The sequence below is a fragment of the Hemibagrus wyckioides genome, linkage group LG06, assembly GCF_019097595.1.
Source record: "Hemibagrus wyckioides isolate EC202008001 linkage group LG06, SWU_Hwy_1.0, whole genome shotgun sequence".
Classification (NCBI taxonomy): domain Eukaryota; kingdom Metazoa; phylum Chordata; class Actinopteri; order Siluriformes; family Bagridae; genus Hemibagrus; species Hemibagrus wyckioides.
Genome location: NC_080715.1, coordinates 6,754,987 through 6,779,945, shown reverse-complemented (window position 1 = coordinate 6,779,945; position 24,959 = coordinate 6,754,987). Strand labels below are relative to the sequence as shown.

Sequence of the window (24,959 nt, the reverse complement as noted above, 5' to 3'; positions counted from 1 at the left end):
TCCTCCTCAACAGAGAACAGGTAATAAGATAAAGTACTTATGAGAGTGTATGTGACTCAAATACATAAGTATTAAGACTTGTAAACATTTTTAAACCTCTAATAAGGGATATTGTTTGCATAAATGTTTCATAGCATACAAAAGTATCTTATTCCCTTATGACTATGTATTTTTTCCTTGAAGGTAGACTCTTACTGTGCTTGTGAACATTTATTCTTGGCCTAAACTAATATGCTAGGGATAATAAGCTTTCTCTGAGCATATAAACAAATACCAGGCTCTCTAGTGTGTAGCATAAACAGCCTACAGAGGGAGAAATGTTGTTGATATGGAAGGAGCAAATGTGCAGATTGTCTATATGGTCTTCAAATATGTGTGTGCATGTGCTACACAAAAGACTATTGAAAAAATTTTTTGGACATCAAATCGAGTCTCATACACAAAACGGCTGCAAATGAGAGCAAGAGGGTAGTCTAGAACATTTCAGACAAGTGTGTTTATGCAGATGGAATGCACCATATTTTAGTTTTTGGAGTTTTCTCACAAGCAAAAATACCAGTACTATAATTTTCATGATAAAAAAGAGGCAAATAAAAGTGAAATGACTTGTGTGTCTTCACAGCAACGAACTTCTCAACGTTCATTTGAATGATAAAACTGGAAAACAGCATGTAATTATGTTGGACTTCTGAAAAAGTAAAGGCATTGTGATCACAACCAGAAAAGAAGCAAAATTGCCACAGATGGCAGAAGAATAACCACTTGAAGATCTATAGTGAGCTTTAATCTTCATCCTGGTGTTTATTTAGAAAATCTGTAATGATACCAAAGATTACATGTTATCTTGACTTTGTGTTTGAATAACTATAATTTATTTGAAGAAAAAATGCACCAGTTGCTTGGTTATAGAGCACCCAGGCCATACTCTGCATTACCACAGTGTACTACAATAGACTGAGGCTTTTCATCATTTTCTTTCACATTTCTGTCCAAAATTCAATTTATTAGACCTCAGTATTGGACCAGAAACCTAGACTACTAGAATACTGTCAGGATCCAGATGGTTCTGTGTCCCTTTTAGCCCTTAAATTGTGTCTCTAATGAGCACAGTCACCACATGTGCTTTATTTCAGAGCAAAGCCTCTCATGTTTATCGCAAACTTCAAGGCACAGCAAATCGTTCACCGATTCCTTTCAGAGTAAAGTAAAGCCGACAGGAGTAGGATGGGGAGGTGGAACAGTGGAAAGCAGTCTGTCAGCTAGATGCCTCAATGAGGTCTTGCTCAAGGAAGCTTTGGTAATTGAAAATTAAGAGAGAAATCTTGAATACATAATTACTTGAATATATAATAATATCTGTCTATATCCAGCTAGAACATATTGAATACAGTGGATATGTGGCAACCTGGGAAAACCATGTTTATTTAGGTGAAAGAATGTGTCAAAAGTAAATTGTTGACAGAAAAAATCCATTTTGTGAATAATAGTTTGCAAGAATTCAGTCACAGTGATTTACCTTGCCACAAAACAGTATATATGAATATGCAGTACAGTGCATTTTTTTCTTTAGGCAAATGTTCCTGCATAGAACAATTACAAAATGGTTCACACTGTTGCTTGGAAATTGTGAGTTGAAATCTAGATGAGGACAAAGCCAATGGTGGGAGTTGAAGAAAGCATAATTACTCATTGTCTCTGAGTGGAAAGAATGCATTACATGTCATTTAGAATGATACTAGCTGATAATTTTTAATGATACCTGTTGGCAATAGTATTATAGCATTAAAATTTAGCATTAAAATTTGCCCTGTAACACTGCAGCATGTCTTGGAGGACTGGAACTAGCTGGTGTTAGGAACTGGAAAAATCACTAAAACTGTAAGAAAATGGAGTACAAATCCAAAAAATGTAAAACAATGATTAGCGAAGCCACACTTGAAATTTTGGAGAAGTAAATTAGACTGGGGTAACATGGGGTTATTGTGTGTGAGCTTGATATTCTGACAGCCAGCAGAGAACCAAAGTTACCCTCTGTGCAGAAAATGTCTGATTTCCGACAGCACATTGATTTTCTTTCTGTGCTTTGATTTTCTTTCCACAGTGCTAACCACAGAGTTACCTACCACCTAGCATGTTCTAAAACACTTAATGAAAAGGTTTAACTTATATGTCAAAATGAAATGACTTTTCCACACAGACCAGATCCTAGTTTTCTTAAAGCAATTTAGAGTTAAGCTCATCTTAAATGGTAGTGTTCTGGTGTTTTTGTACGTTTGGTGCAGTGAGGCTTTTGGGAAATTTAGGCTTGATTGTATCTGGGCACTTTGTGGCAAATATGATGCAAGTTCTGGGGCAAAGCTCTAAAAATCAAGACTAATTACTATCCTATAAATACTAATCAGGTCCATTTTTATTTAGAATTGGATACTATACTTGAAAATGATTCCCATGTCCAAACCAGAGGAACATTTTGAGGCTTCTTAAACCCCAAAAACTGTCCAATCTTTATGTCTAAGCCAGTGGTTTAACCTCTGAGAAACCAGCCTGGCTTAACCAAGGAGATGGAGGTTTTGGTATAATGATAGGTTTTAAAACCATTTGGGAGTGCTTTTCTGTGCTGGGAGTGTGGATGACTGAGCATCTTATTCATACAGGTCTTGTAAGGTCAAAGGTTTGATTGGTAAACATTGTAGGAAACTTGTTCACATATTTAGGTAGAAAATCTTGAAAGGGTTCTTTTCAGTTGTTTTGCTGATGTTTTGACACTTGGGATGCTTCTCTCTTCCTATACTCTTAAGCAAGGAAAACTACTTTAGAGCAATGTCATAAGATAACCATGATGCATTAAAATCAACCTTTTCCACCTCTCACAACGATTTTTGGGAAAATTCCATACTTTAAATGTTTACATTGTTGTGGCCTATGAAGGGAAAGCTTATTTTAGGAGCCTAACAATGGTTTCAAGGCCAGTGTATCTCAAATTGGCGAGCCACAGGTCTCCGTCAATAATAGCCAAGGGGTCCATGATTTTTCTTTCTTACAATAATAGTTAAACTATTTAACTGATAGCTTGAATTGAAAAGGTTAAGTAGCTCATAAAAGCCTCACTGTCAACTTGGACGTAATGTGTTCCGTGGAAAGTTTTGGGGAAAAAGATAAATTGCTCCAGTAGAGAGTCAGTACAATATATTTGAATAGCTGGATTTGTTTCATAAAAAAATCTGTACTGAGTGGTTCAGTGGAGTTTATTTTACAGTTAAAGTCATACCTGCCTGCAAAAAATTTGAGAACCCCTGGTGTAGCCAATGCTCTGTAGAAGATTTTTTTTTGCAACTTTTCTAAGTGTGTATACTCTTAGAAGATAAAATGTTCCACAAAGGTAGATAGTTAAGGCCCACTAGATTACTAGCTAAATGGATTCTATTTTGCATATAATTTAAAAGGACATCTCTCTTCTGAAGGATTCTACATATAACCATTAAGGGTTCCTCCAGGGGGACAAAACAAAGAGTTGGCTTTGTAGTTAAGGCTCTGGGCTGCTGATCAGAAGGTCACTTAATGCTCTTTGCTCTAAGGTGCAGTATCATGACCTTGTGTTCCCTGTTTCTTAATAAGCTGGGAAATGTGAAGAGATTAATTTTACTGTGTTGGATGTGTATATGTAACAATAAAAGGTTCATTTTCTTATCAATTTTTTTCTAAAAGTGTAGCATTTTGAGAGCCATCATTAACCACTATATAATCAAATTAAATTGAAGTTAAACATCTGCTATAAATTTTGACAAAAATACAAGGCTCAGTGTGCTTTATTTCTCTCGGAAACATGTCTATAGCTGTAGATGGAAAAGCAAAATCTATTAAATGAGTCACTGTTTCCATAGGGTCATTTGCTAAACCTTTAGAAATTGGGGCCAAAGAGAAATCCCTAAACACAGTACATGAGCATTCCAGTCCTAGATGGGAAAAACACATAAAGCAATACTTTTGTTCCCCTTAGGTTTCTGCAGCTGACTAATACAGTATGTTTCATAGTTTACCCCCTAGGTTCTACATGTTGTGGTGGAAATGCATGAGTTGGAATAGCACTAGATTGTGTTATCTCAGGAAACTATGGTGGGTGTGTGTGGGGGTGTGGGATTTTACACAACAATATAAATCAAATCCAAAGTGTATTCCCTTTCAGCTCAGCCTATCCAAAATGTAATCTGAATCAGAGTTATTTTTTTAAACATTCACTACCAAAGAATTGTGACTCAGCATAACTGCCCTAAATTAATAGTTAAAAAAACAGCAAATCTTGTATTTTGTGTGAGGATATGAGCGAGAGCTTCATTAGTTTAGATTGGACAAAAGCCCTGGACTGACACAGAACTAATTCTCAGCATAAGCAACAGCTAAATGGGCATATCAGCAAGCTGGAAAATTAGCATCAGGAAAAACGTTTAAAGGGTCATGCGCCCACTGCCGTCAGTGCCTTTAGACACGTCGGTTAAAACTGCAGGGTCTGCAATGAATTAGGGGGGAAAAAAAAGAAAGAAAATTTCTCAGAAGCCCACTGGTGTGGTTTTCAGAACTGGCTTGAGAACTGCACTTCTCTCCACATAAATTTCTAATGCTCCTCAAACCTCTCTCAAAAACACCCTATAGAGAATACAGTATGTTCCAACTTTTTTTGCCATTGTCTACAGCTCTGCTTCGGGTTTTTTTCTACCCTTAATGTACGTTATATCCTGATTACAATCCATTTATTATTTGATTTTAAATCTCAGACTACTTTATGAGACTATTGTGAATTTTGGTTAGTACTCGCATTTTAAACTAGACGTTTATTCTTGTTTTTCTCTCCCCCCCAAGACAGGAAGTGAGAATAGAACAACATTCATGAGTCTTTAATCTGGTCTTGGAAAAAATTCTGACCTTTCATTAATACATACAAGGATTTAGTCACAGAACTACTGACTCAGATGTGAAAACATTATAAGTCATTCAGGTCGGATTTAAACATATATCTTGTAGGTCCTAACAGTGCTGTGTATTTGTGCGTGTCCTTCCTGTGAGGTTCTTTTGGACCATATGGTCCTTCTCAGATACAGCAGATCTCCCTCTGGAACTTGGCATGACTCATACTTGCAAAATCCCAACCCCCTTCAGGGCAAGAAGGAATTTAAGTGAGTCCACCACCTTTACATGTGAGAATTGGCCTTTTACTGCAAAACAGCACTTTATACAACCCTTTCTTGGATTTTCACTCACAGTATCTCCTGCCCTGGTTGTATCATGCCTCAAGGGACAATGGGATTTAAATATGAGACTTAAATATGATTTAATAACCTCAAGTACCTGTAGCTATGTGAGTTATATGACTGTTTGATCTAGTTCCTAGAGCAACTAAGAGATATGCCTTTCATATCAGAGGACGGTGAACAAGAATGTGGTAAGGGCCTAAAAAGCTTTTAAAAAGTTCTGTGTTTGGTAAAAAAAAAAAAAAAAAAAGGCTTCACTGGTAGTAGTTTAGATTTTATTGGACTGGAGATTGATCAATGTTTTTTGTTTTGATTAGCAGCAAGTTATGTTACTTTATGAACTTAACTGCAGAAATGTCTATAAGTGACCTTATATTTATCTATAATGACCTTATATTTATATATCATTTAAAACCCTGCTCTTACTAATTGAGCTTTAATTACACCAAAAGTGTAATTGTACTTCCACATCCTACACCTTTCATTGAAATAGCTGAACTTTTCAACAAGCGTTGTCAGAAAGAATTGTTCATTAGGCCTGTAGGTACAGATGAGATGCACATTTCTTTGGTAAAGGTACCAGTTAAGGTAGAACAAGAAGCTCATGGATGCCACCTGCTGTTCATCTATTAGCTCTGGTCAGTTTACGATTTAATAAAATTTTTAAGTTGGTTGAGATGTTTATACAGCATACCATACTCAGCAAATCTATATTCTTTAAAGTAGCATATTTTAATATCCAGTCAGGGGCAGTGGTAGCTCGACAGAATCAGTGTTGGCTTGATGGTTAAGGCTCCAGGTTAGTGCTCAGAAGGTTGAGGGTTTAAACCCTAGCATTGCCAAGCTGCCACTGTTGGGCCCTTGAGCAAGGCCCATAACTCTCTCTGCTCTGGGGCACCATATCAGGGCTGACCTTGTACTCTGACCCTAACTTCCTAACAAGCTAGAATATGCAAAGAAAAGAATTGCACTGTGCCGTAATGTATATGTAAAAAAATATTCTCCTTATAATAATGCAGAAATAAGCATTTATAATATTGTGTTATGTATGCCTGGGATTTTAGATGCTATATAATACACGAGGTAGCAAAAATGTAATAAATTATTATTAAAAACCCTATGAACTCTTCAAAAATGGTTATTTGGATCATGCTCTTATGACTCAGCTTTGGCCTAAGGAGAAAATTAGAGTATATCTACCCATTACTATTTACCCAAGAACTTTTTCCAGTAATTACTTTTTCTCACTTTGGTTTGGCATCAATGAAATGCTGCAGAAAGAATTCAGAAGCCTGTCTGTTCAATATAAAAACAACATCTCAGTCTTGACTACACACTTTAAATGTAAAAGAAAATCTGCTGACCTCAGACGGTTGATCCTTTTCTGCAGGAGATGACCTCAGCTGCTTCGAAGACGGGCAGGTCTATACCAACCGAGACGTGTGGAAACCTGAGCCATGCCGGATCTGTGTTTGTGACAGCGGCACCATCCTGTGTGACGACGTGCAGTGTGATGAGGTGATCAATTGTGAGAAGGTCATTATTCCTGATGGGGAATGCTGCCCAGTGTGCCAGACCATCTTCCCGGAGAGTGGCGGTGGTGGCGGCGGTGGAGAAAACAGTATGCATTTTTATTAACATTTGAAATTTGTAGTAAGATAAGCATGCATCTAATAACTCATGTACTTCTGTACATAATTCTAGTCTTTATTTGTTTTTTTATTTTATTAAAAGATCATTGGCCGAAAATAAGGTGTGAAACCACAGTCTGTCTATAATAATTTGATTTGATTCAATGTAATTAATGAACATTAATGAGGACTGACCTACTTCATGTCTTATTTTCCATTTCAGACAGAATCTATAAGGTAAGCTTTTTTTCCTATTTCCTTAATCATCCTTTGCAATCAACAAACTTAATAAAGCAATTCTGTAACGGTTTGTGTGCTTTAACTGAGGTAATTCTATGATCATCTTAATTTTCAGGGTCAGAAAGGCGAACCTGGGGATGTGCCGATTGTATGTATTATTTTAAATCACATCATATTAATTATATCACATCAACTGCATGCATGAGCTGATGTGTTGTGACAGAATTTGATGACACACTGAAAACAATATCAAAAGAATGTATGTGATTACAGATAACGGGACTTCCAGGACGACCAGGACCAATGGTAAGCTTGGAAACTGATTTACTTAAAAATTTGAATCGATATCGACATATACAGAATTACTGCAGATGACGCATGATACCTTACCTTCCTGCCTTTGCTACCAGTGTCTGCTCTTTAGTCCTCTCGGACACCAGATGGCAGAAGAGCACACAGCAATTTTATTTTCCCCAAACAAATTAATTTTCTTGCTTTTAAGCAAATTAACTTGCCTATTTTAGGAATGATCCTAAATCTTAATTGACTAATTAACACACAACAACAGCCAGTAATTTTTTTGTTATTAATGTGCCTTCCTGTCATTAACAGGGACCACCAGGTGCCCCAGGATTCAGGGGAGATCAGGGACCCAAAGGAAGACCTGTAAGAAACAGCAGTAATTGTTCTCACACTAGCACAATCTAAACCATAATCAGTATAGACACATGTGAATGCACATTTAATATAACTTTAAAACCATTCCTTTGTTGTAGGGTGCCAAAGGTCCACCTGGATACGATGGAGAGCCTGGCATTCCTGGACAACCAGGAGAGCCCGGACCACCAGGCCATCCTCCAGGAGTGAGTATATCCTATAAATAATACAAGTTTGCTTGCTTTTTTTTTATTACACAAAAGGCAATTAGGACCTAAAGTTGATACAGATGTTATGGAACAATTATAATTTTTGCCACACAAATTATGCCAAACCTCAAATCCTCTAGTTTGGTAAAGTACATGAAAACATAATAATATAATGAAGCATTTCTTAAATTGCACATAGTAGACTAGTTCAGTTAGTTATAGTAGGTCTGGCCAACATGCCAACATAACATTGATGCCATGAAGAATCTTTTCTGATCTTTTCTGCCACTGTAATGCCATCGATATCAATAATTTTATAAACCTTCATTTAAATAGATATTTAAATATAATTTAGGTTTTTTTCTACATTACATGAAAACCACATAATTTAATTTTTTTTCTACATTACATGAAAAACACAAATAACATCTAATTTCCTGCATTCATATTTTGTTTGGTCATTTTTTTTGTTTACTTGTTTAGGGCCAGCTGTCCTCTCAGATGTCAGAAGGATTCGGAGGTGACAAAGCAGCAGGCCAGCATGCCATGATTCTTGGACAAAGGGTATAAAGCAGTGATTCAAACCCTTAAATCTTGCCATGTCTAAACAGCAAGTATAGGCTAGCAAAGATAATTGACAAGAATATTAATATTGTGAGCTCCTCTAAATGATCTGCTTTCCCCTTAGTAGGAGCGTCTTCAGAAATATCATTCATGCTATCTTGTCCAAAGGACCAGTCATATATTCTCATAGAGCAGATCAGGCTAACAAGCAAGCATATGTTGTCTAAATAAACAGCTGAGTGCCATTATGGTATATTTTTTAAATTATTTTTAGGGAGATCTAGGTACAAGAGGACCACCTGGGCCCAGTGGTCAACCTGTAAGTCTGAAGCATACAAAACAAAAATACATATTTGATAACATATAAAATATCAGTGAATGGCCAGGTTTTCAAGTTTACAGCTTCTAATAACTCCAATTTCTCCTTGTATTCTTGTTTAGGGTCCACCTGGACCTCAAGGAGCCCCTGGTGAAGCTGGAGAAACAGGACAGATGGTAAGAAGCAGAAACCAGCAATCAGTTTGTTATATCAAAAATGTGTTTCAGATCATGTCCATAAATGTGAAGCAACAGACCAGTCAATTCATATAAATAAAAAAGCCTTTAAAGTTGTAGTTACATCCCAAATATCCAAATGTAATGTCCTTTAATGTAAAATGTCTTAAATTACTTGTCAATTGGAAACTGAAAGCTTTTGTAAGACAACAATAACTGTTTAACCTCTAATCACCCAACCATTCCATCATGGAAGCAAAAATCACTGCCTATAGATCAGGTGTTCTTGTTGTGGCTGCAGGTTTCCATTCCATCCAAAGAGAAGCTACACCTAAACTCACTTGTTTAAACAATATATCTTGGTTTTCAATCATCTATTAGGTGTGGATTGTATTTGTCTGTAATGAAAACCTGCAGCCAAACAAACCCCCTGAGGTTAAGACTGAAGATGATTGCTTTAGAGTATTACAGCTTCTCATTTCCTCCCCTGTGAATGATGCAGCTTACAAGGTAGAGATATAGGTCCAGCTCTGTGGTCCTGGGGCAATAATCTTGATCAAGAGTTTGTCATGAGCCTGATCAATTACACATGACTTTTGTAGAGCTAACTAACAAGTGCTAGTTTGTTACTGGGGGGAATTTCTTTCAAACTATTGAACATATTTGTATAAATCTAATTCTGTCTCCTGTTGTTTGGAACATTGCTCATTTGTATATAGTAAAGAGCATAAGAAGAATGAACTTCATTAAGTCCACACATCTCAGAAAAGATTTTCTTCATCTCTAGGGTCCTTCTGGTCAGAGGGGACCTGAAGGTCCTCCAGGAAAGCCTGGGGACGATGTAAGTAGAACATTTACATAAGATTTTGTGTGCTTCTACTTATGCCTGTACATGATTATAATCTAAATTATTCATTGATGCATAACATTGGAATGTAAAGAATGTCTTGCATAAATAAAGTCACCTTATGCTGTCTAGGGAGAATCAGGGACAGCAGGAAGTACCGGAGAGCCAGGATTCCCAGGATCTGCTGTACGGTTAAAACCATTTGTCAGATGTACAATAAAGTACTAATATCGAAGAAATATTTATAAATACATACAGACACTGATCTTGTTCTCTGCTGTGGGGTTTAGGGAGCAAGAGGTTTTCCTGGGACACCAGGTCCTCCAGGCCTGAAAGGTCACAGAGTAAGTATAATGTTTGGATATCATCAAATCACTCAAGCCACAGCTTTTCATTCAATCTAATAATCCCAACAGCAGGCATTCTCTCATCAAAAAAAAAAAAAGACAACTTCTTAAGTGAGCTTGCTATCTTTATTTGAAAGCTACTAGTTCTAACTTAAATCAGTAATATTGCAGATGGCACTGGTGAGTCCATGGATAGGAGCTAATATCTTTAAAATCTCATTTTTACATTAATGTAGGACTTTAAATCTTTATTTTAAATGATATTTTATAAAACATATTATAAAGCATTTTAGTTTAACTCAACCCAGTTGCCTATAAACATTTACCCCTATGAAATATTTGGAACATTGCAAATTGTGTAAATTAGATATTGTCAGTTCCTGGAAAGATATATATATTTTTATGCATGCATAATAAATAAATCTGATAAACCAATGAATGCTAACTACAAAATGTTATGCTATGTAATGAATAAGCCAATCAACAGTTTAGCAATTTGTTTTTCATTAAGTTCCATTGGAGGAGACTGTTCAAGCATGATGTGCAGCTTAGAGGTGGACCATGAAAGTTATAACCATGTCCTGTCTGTTTTACAGGGACACCAAGGTCCAGAAGGTCAAAAGGGAGAACGTGGAGCAGTTGGATCAAAGGTATAATTTGTTAACTGGGACTCTTTATTCACTGTCATGTTCTAACAGGTTTCTGCCACATCTGACACAGTTTGGCCGAGAAAAAAAGCAGCATGATTATGTTTGATTACGTTACGGTCTAATAAAACCCAGAATATTTGCTAAACCTTACTCCATTAATATTTCATTTGTTTCTCCCTCAGGGTGAATCTGGCGGAACGGGTCCAATGGGTGCTCCCGGCCCTATGGTAAGCCAAGTTCAAACTATCACATAATCTTCCCACAGATGAAGTGAATCTATTAGCAGTGCACACTGCCAGTGGCACTTTCATTTCATGACCAGATCAAAATTGACAGATCTTTTATTTCTCTAATACAGGGTCCAAGGGGAATGCCAGGAGAGAGAGGACGCCCCGGACCAGGTGGTACACCTGTGAGTATAACAAAAACAATGATAGGATTGCATAAAACTTAAACAAAAAAACAACCTAATTATTCTCAACTAGTCATGATTAGCATTTTGTACCAACAGTTATTTTTAGGACAGCTGTTCATTACTTTTAATCAATAAATTCAATGAAATTGTTAGTTAAAGCAAGCAATATGTACCAACTTGTTTTAACTATATTAATAACAGCACAGCTGTTTGTTATTTTTAAGTAATAAAAACAGTGAAATCATTACTGAAGTTTTGCAACATTTAGCATCTTGTGCTGTTTGTGTTATCTTAATCTATCTTGATTGCTTATTTCATGTTAAAGAAACTTCTAGTTCAATTAGCATGTACATGTAACTGTATAAGTTTGGACAATAGATGTTACTCTTAATATGAACTTATTCATTTTTGCACTTTAGGGTACGCGTGGTGCTCAAGGAAATGTTGGAAAGCCAGGTCCAATGGTATGACATTGTAGATTTACTAATAGATTTGTGTCAGCAAAAAAGCCTTGAATTTCAAAAATGATTTTTCAATCTTCAACAATGTTTAGGGTCCTTTGGGACTTAGTGGATCTCCAGGCTATCCAGGAGCACCAGGTATGAAGGTAAGTGATGACCAATAAAATTAAATCTTATTGTGAACAGAAAAAAACAAGACATCCCCAAACGATTATGTTATTATAAAGATAAAGATATATTATCTTTTTTTATGTATCTTGCCCCCTCTCCACCCAAATGTGTATATAATAGGAGTGTAAAGCAATGTCTGTATGTGCAACTGTATGCTGTCCACCACCCATGTTCATAATTAGTTGCATCACTAGTATGTAACAAGCATAATAAATGAAATCACTTAATTTCTATAACTTAATAGTAACTTAATTTCCTGATTCTAAGTAGTCATATTCTTTTTTAATAGGGCCAGCCAGGACCGACAGGAGTTAGAGGCCCTAAAGGACCACAGGGAATAAGAGGAGAGACTGGTACACAAGGCAGATCTGGACCAATTGGTTTACAAGTTTGTATTTAGTATTATTGTATTATTCAAAACTGGCTATTTCCTCTCACCAAAAACATGTTTCTCTCATGCATTAACAACATCTTACATTTTATGATGTATCTCTTTTGCATTTTGAACAATACAGGGCCCAATGGGTACAGATGGAGGTCCAGGTGCCAAAGGCCCAGTGGTATGTTCAAGAGCATTAATGATTACAGTTATGTGGTGTGTCTGAAATAAAACTATGACAAAAACAAACCCTGAAAATTATGATGATTTTCTCTAGGGAACTCTTGGACCACAGGGTCCTATTGGTTTGCCCGGTCCACATGGTCCTCAAGGACCTCAGGGAAGCACTGGGCAGCCTGGTATTAAAGGTCAAGTTGTAAGTGGTACTTTTACATTTGAAATTGTACTGCAGAAATGATGTATTAAACACTATAGAATTATTAATGCATAAACAACAGTCTTTGAATTCATATATTAAGATGTTTTGAAGGCCTGTATTCATTCAGAATCACAGTTGTTTTCTGTAAAAGTCATTCCTAACAAAGGCCTAAATGCTTTGGTGTATTTTTGACCTCCCTGAATATCAGTTGGACTTGGACATTGCATATTATATTTTCAATGAACCTTTAACTCTCTTTAGGGAGATGTTGGGGTTCCTGGATTTAAAGGAGAAGCTGGACCTAAAGGAGAACAAGTAAGTTGTAATTAAAAGACTTGCTTTGATTTTGCAAAAGATTTATAAAGTGTGAGCTCTGAGTAAATCTTTATGTCATATTTTAGGGACCTTCAGGAGCACAGGGAGTGATTGGACCTCAAGGAGAGGAGGGAAAGCGAGGGCCCAGAGGAGATCCTGGATCTATAGGTCCACCTGGGCCTGTTGGTGAGAGAGTGAGTCAGATATTTCCATTATTCTTTATCACATTTTAGGAATGATCACTGGCCAGATAAAATTACTTTTTGTGTTTTGTTTCATTAATATTTTAGGGGGCTCCTGGAAATCGTGGTTTCCCTGGTCAAGATGGATTACCAGGAGCCAAAGTAAGTAAATAATTAAAAGCATGATGTAATTGAATCATACTATATTGCACCAACAAAACTATAATTATTGTCAATCAATTGTGAATAAAGGGTGCCGTAGGTGAGCGTGGAATACCAGGAGTTTCCGGGCCCAAAGGTTCTTCTGGAGATCCAGGCAGAACAGGCGAACCAGGCCTCCCAGGCGCAAGAGTAAACCAAACATGCTTCCTTTTGATTACGTCTCATTGCTCCCTTTTTGATGGTGTTGTTGATGGAGTATTGCTGTTCTGATTTACTTGTAGGGTTTGACTGGAACTCCTGGAGTTCAGGGTGCTGAAGGAAAGCTAGGACCTGCAGTAAGTTTGACCACATTTTACAGCCATATCCTGTATGATTCTTTCTTGTTTATTAGTAAATTTAATATAATGAATATTCTTTTCGGGATAATTAGGTCTATAGCTTGCATTAGGTTTTTAATATTTCTCAAATTTAAGGCAGCTTTTCTAAAGGAAAAGTGAAAAGGAAACTGTTCTCCATGCTTACGTTAGGGTTCAACTGGTGAAGATGGACGTCCAGGACCTCCAGGGTCTATTGGAACCAAAGGACCAGAAGGATCAATGGGACTCCCAGGCCCTAGAGGATTCAGTGTGAGTCAAATTATCAATATCATTCTACATTTAGAGATAACTACCTAAAAAAAACTACTGGCTATTCTTACATTCTGTAAAAAAAAAAATCTAATTTTGCATATGGCATAATTCAGGGGGATCCAGGCAAACCGGGTGAACAAGGCTCACCAGGACCTCCAGGGCAGCGAGTGAGAATCATCAATATCAATAACATCATTGCAAAACATAAGAAGTCATGTTTAATGGACTCATCATGTAATCTTGGCTTTCATGTAGGGTTTACCTGGTAAAGAAGGAGAGGTTGGGCCACTTGGTCCCACTGGCCCTCCAGTAAGTTTGTTATTTTGTATTTTGAGCATTTATTTCTATTAAACTTGCAATAAAATAATGTCAAAACCAGCAATAATAGCACTGGATGCTTTACTCCAATTTTACAGGGATCAGCAGGTGACAGAGGAGAACAGGGACCTCCTGGAACGCATGGCTTCCAGGTAAACAATTAATAGCAACTACTTAAAACACAGAATTTCATAAAGGTGCTTGGATCTATACATTTACTGTAATGTTGTTTTTCAGGGACTGCCTGGACCAGCAGGCCCAGTTGGAGAGGGAGGAAAACCAGGTGATCAGGTAAAGCTATGTGCTTACATAAATGAAACAAAATATTAAATTCAAAATATTTAACTGTCTCGGATATTTAAGATCTTTAATCTTCTATTAAAAGATTCAATAAAAAACATGACTTTTTCCTTCTTTAGGGTATTCCTGGTGAGGAAGGTCCTGTGGGACCACTTGGACCAAGGGTAAGTTAAGTTTCATTTTTATTTCATACTATAAATATAAATAATAATCTTGTAGCTTGAGATATGTCAATGAAATATGTCTTGAAAGATAATCTTGCACAATTTAGATGTATTGCAGTGTGCATTTGTTTGGTTCTAGATTGTACAGTTTAATCAGAAACAAATCTAAAAAATACAGGCAGATATCCATGTATATATTTGGCAGGCAGAGAGTATATACATGCAGATATATTAACCATACATGTACATATCTGACAGGGAGAACGTGGAACTCCAGGAGAAAGAGGAGAGCTTGGGCCTCCTGGATTGCAAGGACCCAAGGGTATCCCTGGAGCACCTGGGCCAGATGGGCCAAAGGTAAATATGACTTTAAAAGCTGACTGGCTGAGCTGCTTTTGAAGACAATATCTTTAATATACACATCTGTGAACACATTACAATAATTAAATAGTACTAATACCCCGGATTTAAACAACTAAAATGGTTACACTTAGGCACTTAGGCACTTAGACTGCTTTAATGAGCTCAAATCCTGGTTCTCTTCCAACTTCCTCAAACTAAATAGTGAGAAAACTGAATTTCTTTTAATTGGTACTAAATCAACTTTATCTAAAATAAATAGCTTCTCCCTCTCTATTGACAATTCTATTGTTTCCCCTTCTACTCAGGTTAAGAGTTTGGGTGTCCTCCTGGACAGTACACTCTCATTTCAATCACATATTAATAACATTACCTGGTCTGCGTCTTCGTCCTTCCCTTACACAGAATGCTCCTGCTATTCTTGTTCACAATCTTGCTACCTCACGTATTGACTATTGTAACTCCCTTCTTTTTGGTCTCTCTCATAAATCTCTTTTCTTAATCTTCAACTGGTTCAAAACTCAGCAGCTCGTATCATCACTAAAACTCCTTCATTTCACCACATCACTCCGGTTCTGCAGCAGCTTCACTGGCTTCCGGTCAAGCTTCGCATAGACTTTAAGATTCTTCTTCTCACTTTTAAAGCTATTCACAATCTTGCCCCTTCTTACTTGTCTGATCTTCTCCATATTCATGTTCCCTCTCGTTCTCTTAGATCTGCCTCTTCTCTTCATCTTTCTGTGCCTTCTGCTCGTCTCGCCACCATGGGGCAGAGGGCTTTCTGTTGCTCTGCTCCCCGGCTCTGGAACTCTTTACCTCCAGACATCCGTAACCGTCACTCTCTGTCTATCTTTAAATCTAGACTCAACTCTCACCTGTTTAAGCTTGCTTACTCTTCCTAAATCTTACTTGCCCTCTCACACAGTCACAGTCTTCTGTATTTTTTTGTTATTGTTGCTTGTTTTTTGTCGTATTGTTTCTATGTGCTTTGTTTTGTAACTCATTGTACGGTATCCTTGGGTGTTGAGAAAGGCGTCTATAAATAAAATGTATTATTATTAAAATGTATTATAGTTCTGTCTATAGAATACCCATCTTCATCCATGTTTCTTAACAACCAAAGATTAATGTTAACAGACTCCACTGAATTGTGTAGGAATTGTTTATTACAAAAAGCATTAAAAATTAATTATTAATTAATGATGAATTAATTAATTAAACAATTATTAATTAATTAAATAAGCTGTTTTGTGTTGAGTCTGAAAATATCCTAACCTGTGCTAAAAATCACTGTAAACCACTGGAATTACTTTCTCAATTCATTCATTCTCCCATGAGGAAATGATGATTTACATTCTCCAGTGGTAATGCATTGTTCACAGGGAAGTCCAGGGCCTACTGGTACTGTTGGTGATCTGGGTCCTCCAGGTCTTCAAGGAATGCCTGGAGAAAGGGGAGTCTCAGGCCCTCCTGGTCCTAAGGGTGATCGAGTAAGTAAAATGATTAAACAGATGTTAAGGTAATATGTTATATTTTGCAAATATATAACTTTTTTTCCCCTCAACTTAACAGGGTTCAATAGGAGAGAAAGGTTCAGAGGGTACTTCTGGAAATGATGGTGCAAGAGTAAGATAAACCAGATTATTCCTTCTTTTATACCTCACATTATTCTGTCATGATACTTCTTGCTCATTGAAGAATTCCCTGTTATGTATACAGCAGTGGTTTACATTTAAAAAAAAAAAAAAAAAAAGAAACAAGGACTAAATGAAAATACATTTGACTTTTTGAGCACATAGAATCTGACATAAAGCCAGATGTGAATGTTGGCTCAGTGTGTGTACTGACTGAACAATGATAAAGGAATTCTTTAAGAGGCTTGCATTAGCTTGCCCAATGTTAGACAGAGTGCTTATCTTCTTAGGTCATTTATCTAAATGCATGAAGTGGTGATTACATAATCTATCTTTCTTTAACAGGGACTGCCAGGACCACTTGGCCCTCCAGGACCTCCAGGACCGAGTGGTGAAAAGGTATATAAATCTGAAGTACCACAGATTCTCATCTATACCATATTAGAACCCATTAGTATCTAATATATGCTTTTTACAGGGAGAACCAGGCCCTAAAGGACCACCTGGGCCTCATGGATCAAGAGCAATGCCGGTGTGTCACCTTTGTGGCTTTAAATATTATAATTAATATACTTCAGTTGCATAAAATATGAACACATTAAAAATATTATAATAAATTTTGTACCTGTATTTCAGGGATCCCGTGGTGAGCCTGGGCCTACAGGACCTGTAGGCTTTCCTGGACCACCTGTAAGTTGATTTGAAAAAATTAAGAATTAAAAAATTTAATGCTAAAATCATAGTCTGGAGCACAGCCTTTTTTGTATTGATTCCACACCAAATGAATGAGTAATTGACAAAAGTCAATAGTCAGTTTGAAAAAATGAACTGACTTGACAGTATATTAATAAATTTATCCTTTTCATGTCACTTTCAGGGTCCTGATGGTCAGCCTGGAGTGAAAGGAGAACCAGGTGAGCCTGGACAAAAAGGAGATGCTGGATCTCCCGGACATCAAGGGTTGTCTGGACCTCCAGGCCCTATGGTAAGTATTTTGTGTAATGCACAATACACAATACAATACAATACAATACAATATATATATATATATATATACATATATACACACACCAAAGCCTGTGATGCGTAATAATACTTTTCCGAATGTGACCATGATAAAATATGTGTTTACAGGGTCCAGTTGGTGTGGCTGGGCCAAAGGGTGGCAGAGGGACACAAGGAGCTCCTGTAAGTTTACATATGCATACGCTTATGGCATTTCTTCCTTTGAGCTTGAAAGTCACTAATGGTAGATATCGATCATTTGCTTTTAAGCTACCAATTTCAAAATAACAATTATATTACATTTTTCAGGGGCCCACTGGTTTTCCTGGATCTGCTGGTAAAGTCGGACCACCAGGTCCACCTGTGAGTATGCCAATAATATAGAATTAAAACACTGCTTAAAATACAAATAATGCAAAAGTACTGAGTGAATCTTTCTGTCACTTAGGGATCTCTTGGTCAGCCTGGGCCTGTTGGTCCTCCTGGAAAAGAGGGTCCACCTGGACTTCGTGGAGATCATGGACCACCAGGACGCCAAGGAGAAAGAGGCCAACCTGGGCCTGCTGGAAGCCCTGGAGACAAGGGGGATCCTGGGGAGGATGGACCCACTGTGAGTTTCTGATGAAGCTAATGTTAACTAAATGCTAATAACTAATCAAGGAGTAATATCATTATCAGAAGAATCAGCTTTATTCACCAAGTATGCGCAGACACACAAGGAATTTGTTGTGGGTTTTTTTTAAGGTGCTGTCGGTACATACATACATACATACATACATACATATATGGCATGAGAACAGAAAATTTAAATGGTAAGACTTAATAAATAATAATAATGTGTAGAATCTGGAACAGAGGATTTATGTGCAGATTTATGCATTATTTACTTTATACAATATATAGCTTATGCTAATCCACTAGATTGTATTAGGTTCAGTAGCATTATACTGAAATGCCATGTAAGGTAAAAGAGCAAAAAAAGAATACAAAATCTTCTGTTTAGGGTCCTGATGGCCCACCAGGTCCTGCTGGAACAACAGGACAAAGAGGAATTGTTGGTCTTCCTGGACAGAGAGGAGAGCGTGGAATGCTAGGACTACCTGGGCCAGCTGTAAGTATCCTACACATATTGAAGAACGATAAGTATGTAAATGATGATGAAGTCAGACTAAATTTACAATTTTCATATTTTTGTTAAATAAACAAAATGTTGAGTTTTAATTTTATCAGATATTAGTTGTTGTTTTTTTATGTCCCTGGCATGGACATCCCATTTCTATGAAGAATATATGTATAATCATAAAAATATTTTTGAAAGAACAAAAAATGCATTGAAATTGTTTAAAATATTTATATTAATGAAATTTAAAATTAATTACAGTTTTTGGTTAAATAGTTTAATGAGATTTAATAGTGCACAATATGTAAATAGATAATATAATTGATTGTAATTTAGCAAGTGTGAAGCATTTAAAAGTAACAAGGGGCTTTATTTATTTATTTATTTTTATTTATTTATATGTTTGTTTGTTTGTTTTAGATACCATTGGTATTGAAGTTTAATCCTTTGAAATGTTATACAAATGTACATAATGGGGTGAACATTTTAAGGGATATTTTAGTTGATGGTTAATGAGGTTAATTTATACAGTTGAAATGAATCACCATCACATTTAAACATTATGACAAAATAAAATACTTTAGAGGTAATAACCTGCATATAGGATCTAGATTACATAATTACAGGGAATGAGACCTCATACTCTTGTTGGGCTCACTTGTATATTTTAATGTATGTATCTTTTGAAGGGTCCTCCAGGTAAAGCAGGAACTTCAGGATCTCCAGGAGACAAAGGACCTTCTGGGCCAGTTGGATCACCAGGTGCTAACGGACCTCGGGGTGATCCCGGTCCTGATGTAAGTTTAATCCTTATTCTCACAGGCATAAAATGCTATCCTGACTTACACTACTGGAAACCTTTTTTTTTTGCTTGATTATGTCTTTGGCAAACAGGATATTAAATTTAATTGATTCAGACAAATCAGCAACATTAGCATTTTTGAGCAATCTTGAAATACAAGCCATGGAAACGAACAATTTTGACTGTAGTGGTGAAAAGGTTATATAGTGTAGGACTAATGCTTACTGTATTGAAAAAAAAAAGCTTGTGCTAGTTCCACTTTTTAACATAATGTTCTCCAGATGGACCAACATAATATCAGGTAACCTCTGAAAAGCTTAGGTCACTTCAAGATAAAGGTCACACTTTCCTGATGATTCTGTTAGGCTTCAAACATGAGTTTAAACATGAACCAGTGCTACTGAAATTCTGAAGGCTAGCATGATGTAATAGTCCGCCCTGACAGTAGAATTACAGTCATGGCCTCCACAGACTGGCAGATCAAATGACCATCCAAGATTTGATCATCTTCTCCAGACCTAGAGCACAGATCTAATTGGAGAACATCGTGCCACAAATGCTTATCTGCATTTCTTTTCTTTTTTTCAGTATATTATTTAGATTAGCAAATTTTAATACAATTCTGGCAGTCTTGTTATGGTTTCAAGTTATTTAAACCATGAATGATGTACTGATAAATGATTGTCATACAAACCAAAGTTTTGACCTAAAAGAAAATGTCTTATTTTAAAAAAGGTGTTATTAAAAGTTGGTAACAAGACAGAGAAAAGGCAAAGAACACAACCATTAACCCATTGTCCATTTGTCTAATAGGGACCAGCTGGAGCTGATGGTCCACCAGGAAAGGAAGGCGTTATAGGAGAACGGGTAAGTTCTAACAGCTAAGAACCTTCAATTCTGTAACATCTGTATACTGGATTATGATCATTTTTAGTCAATCATCAGTCAACAGAATGTGAATTTTTAAGCGTCTATATTTAACTAGGGGTGTTTCTTTAGGGTGACCGTGGTGATTCAGGACCAGAGGGACTGGCTGGGCCAAGGGGAGCTCCTGGTCCTGCTGGCCCTGTTGGTGCTACTGGGGGCCCTGGAAAGAGAGGAGATGTGGTATGCAATATCTTTTCTTTACTGTATTCCAAAACAATTCTGTGTTAATGCTAGGAGTGTACTTTATATTCCATACACTAACCTTTCACATTCATACAAACTTTCTTGACAGGGTTCAAGAGGACCCGTTGGACCTCCAGGTCCAGCTGGAAAGAGAGGACTCCAGGTAAGACATTTTTGTTATTAAAAAAATATATATATTACATTTACATTTTCATTATAAAAATGTTTGTAAACACAATCATATCTGCTGCATTGTGGCTGTTATTTGTTTTTTGTTTGTTTGAAGGACTGCATAGCATTAAATTGATCTTTTCCTTTGACAGGGACCTCAAGGACCAAGAGGAGATAAAGGAGAGTTGGGTGATCATGGAGATAGAGGACAGAAGGGACATAGGGGATACACAGGTCTTCAGGGGCTTCCAGGATCACCTGTAATTATTCTTCTTATTCTTCTTATTATTAACACAAAACACCATTACCATGCCTCAGGCCCAAAACTAATTATTAAAATGAATGTAAATGCATACTGTAAAAGTGAGTTAAAAGCTAAGTTGTAGTCATAGTTTGTAGTTGTAGTTTGTATGTAGTTTGATCTCTGTGGAAAAGGGCTAATGATCTATATATTCAGGGTACCACTGGTGACCAAGGACTACCCGGAATTGTTGGGCCCAGTGGTCAACGAGTAAGTGCATTTTCCCTATTTACTAACTGACTTGCAAGTTGTCAGGTTGATTATGTTAATGATACAGTGGAATATATTTAATGATGTACTCACTATTTCTATATACTGTAGGGACCTCCTGGACCAATAGGACCACCAGGTAAAGAGGGTTACATTGGACAGTCTGGACCAATGGGACCACCTGGATCAAGAGGAATAACTGGAGATATTGGACCAGAGGTATGTACATCACATTTCACTATATTTAAGATGGTCTTGCAAAAGAGCAAAATGTTTTTTTTTTTTTTTTGCTTTCAGTGGTAAATTATCAAGTGATTATAAAGCTAGGAGGGTTCTTGCTCTAGATGTGACTTTAAAAAAAAATCTTACAGAAAAATAATGCTGGTGTTACCATTACAACCACCAGCAGTAACTATTAACAAACCTGATGTCTAACTAGGCTTACATTTTTTAAATTGAAGTTTTGAAATTCAAAGTGGAATTAGATGGACATTTGTCAAGACCATTCATACAAACTATTAGCCCAGAATAAATTTCTCCTAGCCAGTGTGGCAATATTGCATATATATTGCCATATAACTGTAAATCTATTGTTTATAAAAAATATTGAGCCTTATTAATTCTTAGCTTATTAATTCTTCTTTTTTTATCTTTCAGGGGCCTCCTGGAGAGCCAGGTCCTCCAGGTCCACCTGGATCCCCTGGACCACCAATTGCTGTCATGGAAGATATGCTTGGAGGCCCTCAGGATTATGACTCTGGTCCACCTCCTCCTGAATTCCCAGAAGACGAGGCTCTGCCTAAATCTAATTCAACAGATATGTTCCAAGCCGACCCAGGAGTCCAGGCCACCCTTAAGGCTCTCAGCAGTCAAATCGATAGTATGCGCAGCCCTGATGGTAGTAAGAAACACCCTGCTCGCACATGTGAGGACCTTAAGCAGTGCTATCCACAGAAGAAGAGTGGTAAGTCAACCACAGCCCCAGACTCTATACCACTAAACTGTTGAATAAATATATTAAATTTCCCCCAGTATACTTCAATATATATCTATTCAGTAAAAATGTCCTGTTACGTGATGTACAGGTGAATACTGGGTGGATCCAAACCAAGGAAGTTCAGAGGATGCCATTAAGGTGTACTGTAATATGGAGACTGGAGAAACATGCATCTCAGCTGAACCTTCCAGCATACCTCGCAAATCATGGTGGAGCATGCCAGGAAACAAACCACTGTGGTTTGCATCCATGAATGGTGGAACTTATGTGAGTAAACATTTATAGTCAACAACTGTAAACAAAGTCTAGTTTAAGGCTTAAGATTAAAGAAAAAACAAAAAACGCAGCAGTTTTGGCCAGATCAACTATTTTTTCCAGATTTGTGAATAACTTACATTTTAGTAAACTGTAATAATAATAATAATAATAATAATAATAATAAATTAGTTTTATATCAGTTTATGTGTCATAGCAATGTCCTTTATAAACCCTATAAACTATATATAGAGTGAAAACAGGAAATAAAACACAGTTACGTTAAATTTAATATGATCATTCCTAACCCTAATTAGAAGGATATTCTGGAAGAATTTTCCCAAAATATTTATTATTGTTGGATTATTTTGAATATTATTATATTTATCAAACATTTCTTTTCAAAGTGTCTTCACTTATATTTGAATTTTAATGCCATGAACAGGTTGATTTTTTTTGGTTTTATTAAGTCTGCAAATATATGTGTATTTAATTTAACAAATTGCATTTGCATACCGTGAATCTATAAAAATATGATATTTATTGTTGTATTGTTAAACAATTACCCATTAGAGTCTTGCCTTACATAAAAGGTTGGTGTTTTACAGTGTAAATTGCACATAATAGGCAGTAAATTAAACAAACATTACTAACCTGCTTATACTATGAAGGCAAAATAATGTTATGATATTATATATGAAAAAATACTGTCCTTTGTTTCTCTTTAGTTCACTTATGGAAACAAAGACCAGCCAGCTAACTCGGTCACTGTCCAGATGACTTTCATTCGGCTGCTTTCCAAGGAAGCCTCGCAGACCATCACGTACCACTGCAAGAACACTGTGGGCTACAAAGATGAAGCAACTGGCAACCTGAAGAAAGCAGTCATTCTGAAGGCCTCCAATGACTTAGAGCTCAAAGCTGAGGGAAATAATCGTTTCAGATACACTGTCCTGGAGGACAGCTGCTCTGTAAGTTTAGCCCAGGGTTTTTTTTCCCCAAATGTAAGCTGATTAACAGACACATTGACATTCCACAATTATGAGCATAGAATATATATTCAGGTTTGAGTAAAGTATGAGTATATTTATTATACTCATAGTTTATTAAGAGTAGAATTATATATAGATTAATGTGCTATTTAAACAGTATCTCTCAGAAATTTGCACTACTCTTGACTGGAATTATCAGTAGAAGTCCAGTTCCACTCTCTGTCGATTAGTTATAATAACAGTCCCATTTTATTCGTATAGCTCGATAGCTTGTGAGTAAAAACACGAGGAAGGAAACGTAAGAGTAACCAGACCCAAAAGGAAATCACAATGTTTATGAATATAGAAGCCCATTTTGGAAAAAAAGTTCCATGATGTATCCTATACAATTAATTTATTAAGTTATTTTAATGTACTAATTCGTTATTTATATTTATTATCATGTTTCAGTGCATTTTCACTCATAAAACCTAAAGTGTTGGATTTTTATATAGTAGTCATAACCACCATTTTGACTGTTTAAATTAACAATCATTAGACAAACATGTCAGCTGAATTCCACTGAAGCACCGTCTGGCTTACGTACTGTGAAGCAGCAAGTGGAATAAGTATTATGTGGTAATATTCAATAAATTAGTCTTAGTGATAGATTACTGGGTGACACATTTAAAGATCAAATACCGAGATCATGATATTACTCAAAATAAGTTCAAGTTGACATTACATGTCAAATAAATGAATGATAAATAAAATATATTTATTATTATTATTATTATTATTATTATTATTATTATTATTATATTAAATAATGAGTTACAAGTCAAAACTTTCCCACAACTTCCAGGCCAGGGCTTCTGTATCTAGATGGCATCAGATTATGGGATAGAGAATTATGATTACTAATCAGGGTGAAAATCCTCTTTCCTATTTGCTACACTTCAACAGTAACTGAAGCAACATTTCTCACATTCATTTAGATTTCACTATGCCATATGGAATTTAAATAGTGCATTTTAGACAGTGCAAAATTGAGTACATGAAATATAATCTTGTGAAAAGTTGACATTTGTCTTACTTTTTCATTCTAATTAGGATCAGGCTTATAAGAGATTAATAATGTGGGTTGTTTCCAGAAATCTAAATTGTAGAAATATTTGGAAAGATAAGAAAACAGTATGAAGATCATATATGATGCTTAACTTTAAAACATTCTGAAGATGTTCATCTACCATTAGATATCTATA

At 36.3% G+C, this 24,959-nt stretch overlaps 1 protein-coding gene across 1 annotated transcript in view; it reads left to right on the top strand.

The window, feature by feature from the left end:
* Nucleotides 1–24,959, top strand: part of col5a2a (collagen, type V, alpha 2a) — a 36,781-nt gene that overhangs the window by 10,872 nt on the left and 950 nt on the right. The window contains exons 2-53 of the mRNA XM_058392929.1: nt 6,634–6,864; nt 7,098–7,111; nt 7,230–7,262; nt 7,388–7,420; nt 7,727–7,780; nt 7,891–7,977; nt 8,464–8,544; nt 8,819–8,863; nt 8,986–9,039; nt 9,827–9,880; nt 10,019–10,072; nt 10,177–10,230; nt 10,830–10,883; nt 11,066–11,110; nt 11,242–11,295; nt 11,718–11,762; nt 11,852–11,905; nt 12,220–12,318; nt 12,446–12,490; nt 12,587–12,685; nt 12,950–13,003; nt 13,090–13,197; nt 13,294–13,347; nt 13,438–13,536; nt 13,629–13,682; nt 13,875–13,973; nt 14,090–14,143; nt 14,232–14,285; nt 14,393–14,446; nt 14,532–14,585; nt 14,714–14,758; nt 15,017–15,115; nt 16,501–16,608; nt 16,691–16,744; nt 17,098–17,151; nt 17,231–17,284; nt 17,389–17,442; nt 17,630–17,737; nt 17,887–17,940; nt 18,067–18,120; nt 18,206–18,367; nt 18,761–18,868; nt 19,567–19,674; nt 20,493–20,546; nt 20,679–20,786; nt 20,899–20,952; nt 21,113–21,220; nt 21,418–21,471; nt 21,583–21,690; nt 22,129–22,435; nt 22,557–22,735; nt 23,452–23,694. Of these exons, the coding sequence (XP_058248912.1) occupies nt 6,634–6,864; nt 7,098–7,111; nt 7,230–7,262; nt 7,388–7,420; nt 7,727–7,780; nt 7,891–7,977; nt 8,464–8,544; nt 8,819–8,863; nt 8,986–9,039; nt 9,827–9,880; nt 10,019–10,072; nt 10,177–10,230; nt 10,830–10,883; nt 11,066–11,110; nt 11,242–11,295; nt 11,718–11,762; nt 11,852–11,905; nt 12,220–12,318; nt 12,446–12,490; nt 12,587–12,685; nt 12,950–13,003; nt 13,090–13,197; nt 13,294–13,347; nt 13,438–13,536; nt 13,629–13,682; nt 13,875–13,973; nt 14,090–14,143; nt 14,232–14,285; nt 14,393–14,446; nt 14,532–14,585; nt 14,714–14,758; nt 15,017–15,115; nt 16,501–16,608; nt 16,691–16,744; nt 17,098–17,151; nt 17,231–17,284; nt 17,389–17,442; nt 17,630–17,737; nt 17,887–17,940; nt 18,067–18,120; nt 18,206–18,367; nt 18,761–18,868; nt 19,567–19,674; nt 20,493–20,546; nt 20,679–20,786; nt 20,899–20,952; nt 21,113–21,220; nt 21,418–21,471; nt 21,583–21,690; nt 22,129–22,435; nt 22,557–22,735; nt 23,452–23,694 (4,250 nt within the window). The remainder of the gene's footprint in view (nt 1–6,633; nt 6,865–7,097; nt 7,112–7,229; nt 7,263–7,387; nt 7,421–7,726; nt 7,781–7,890; nt 7,978–8,463; nt 8,545–8,818; nt 8,864–8,985; nt 9,040–9,826; nt 9,881–10,018; nt 10,073–10,176; nt 10,231–10,829; nt 10,884–11,065; nt 11,111–11,241; nt 11,296–11,717; nt 11,763–11,851; nt 11,906–12,219; nt 12,319–12,445; nt 12,491–12,586; nt 12,686–12,949; nt 13,004–13,089; nt 13,198–13,293; nt 13,348–13,437; nt 13,537–13,628; nt 13,683–13,874; nt 13,974–14,089; nt 14,144–14,231; nt 14,286–14,392; nt 14,447–14,531; nt 14,586–14,713; nt 14,759–15,016; nt 15,116–16,500; nt 16,609–16,690; nt 16,745–17,097; nt 17,152–17,230; nt 17,285–17,388; nt 17,443–17,629; nt 17,738–17,886; nt 17,941–18,066; nt 18,121–18,205; nt 18,368–18,760; nt 18,869–19,566; nt 19,675–20,492; nt 20,547–20,678; nt 20,787–20,898; nt 20,953–21,112; nt 21,221–21,417; nt 21,472–21,582; nt 21,691–22,128; nt 22,436–22,556; nt 22,736–23,451; nt 23,695–24,959) is intronic.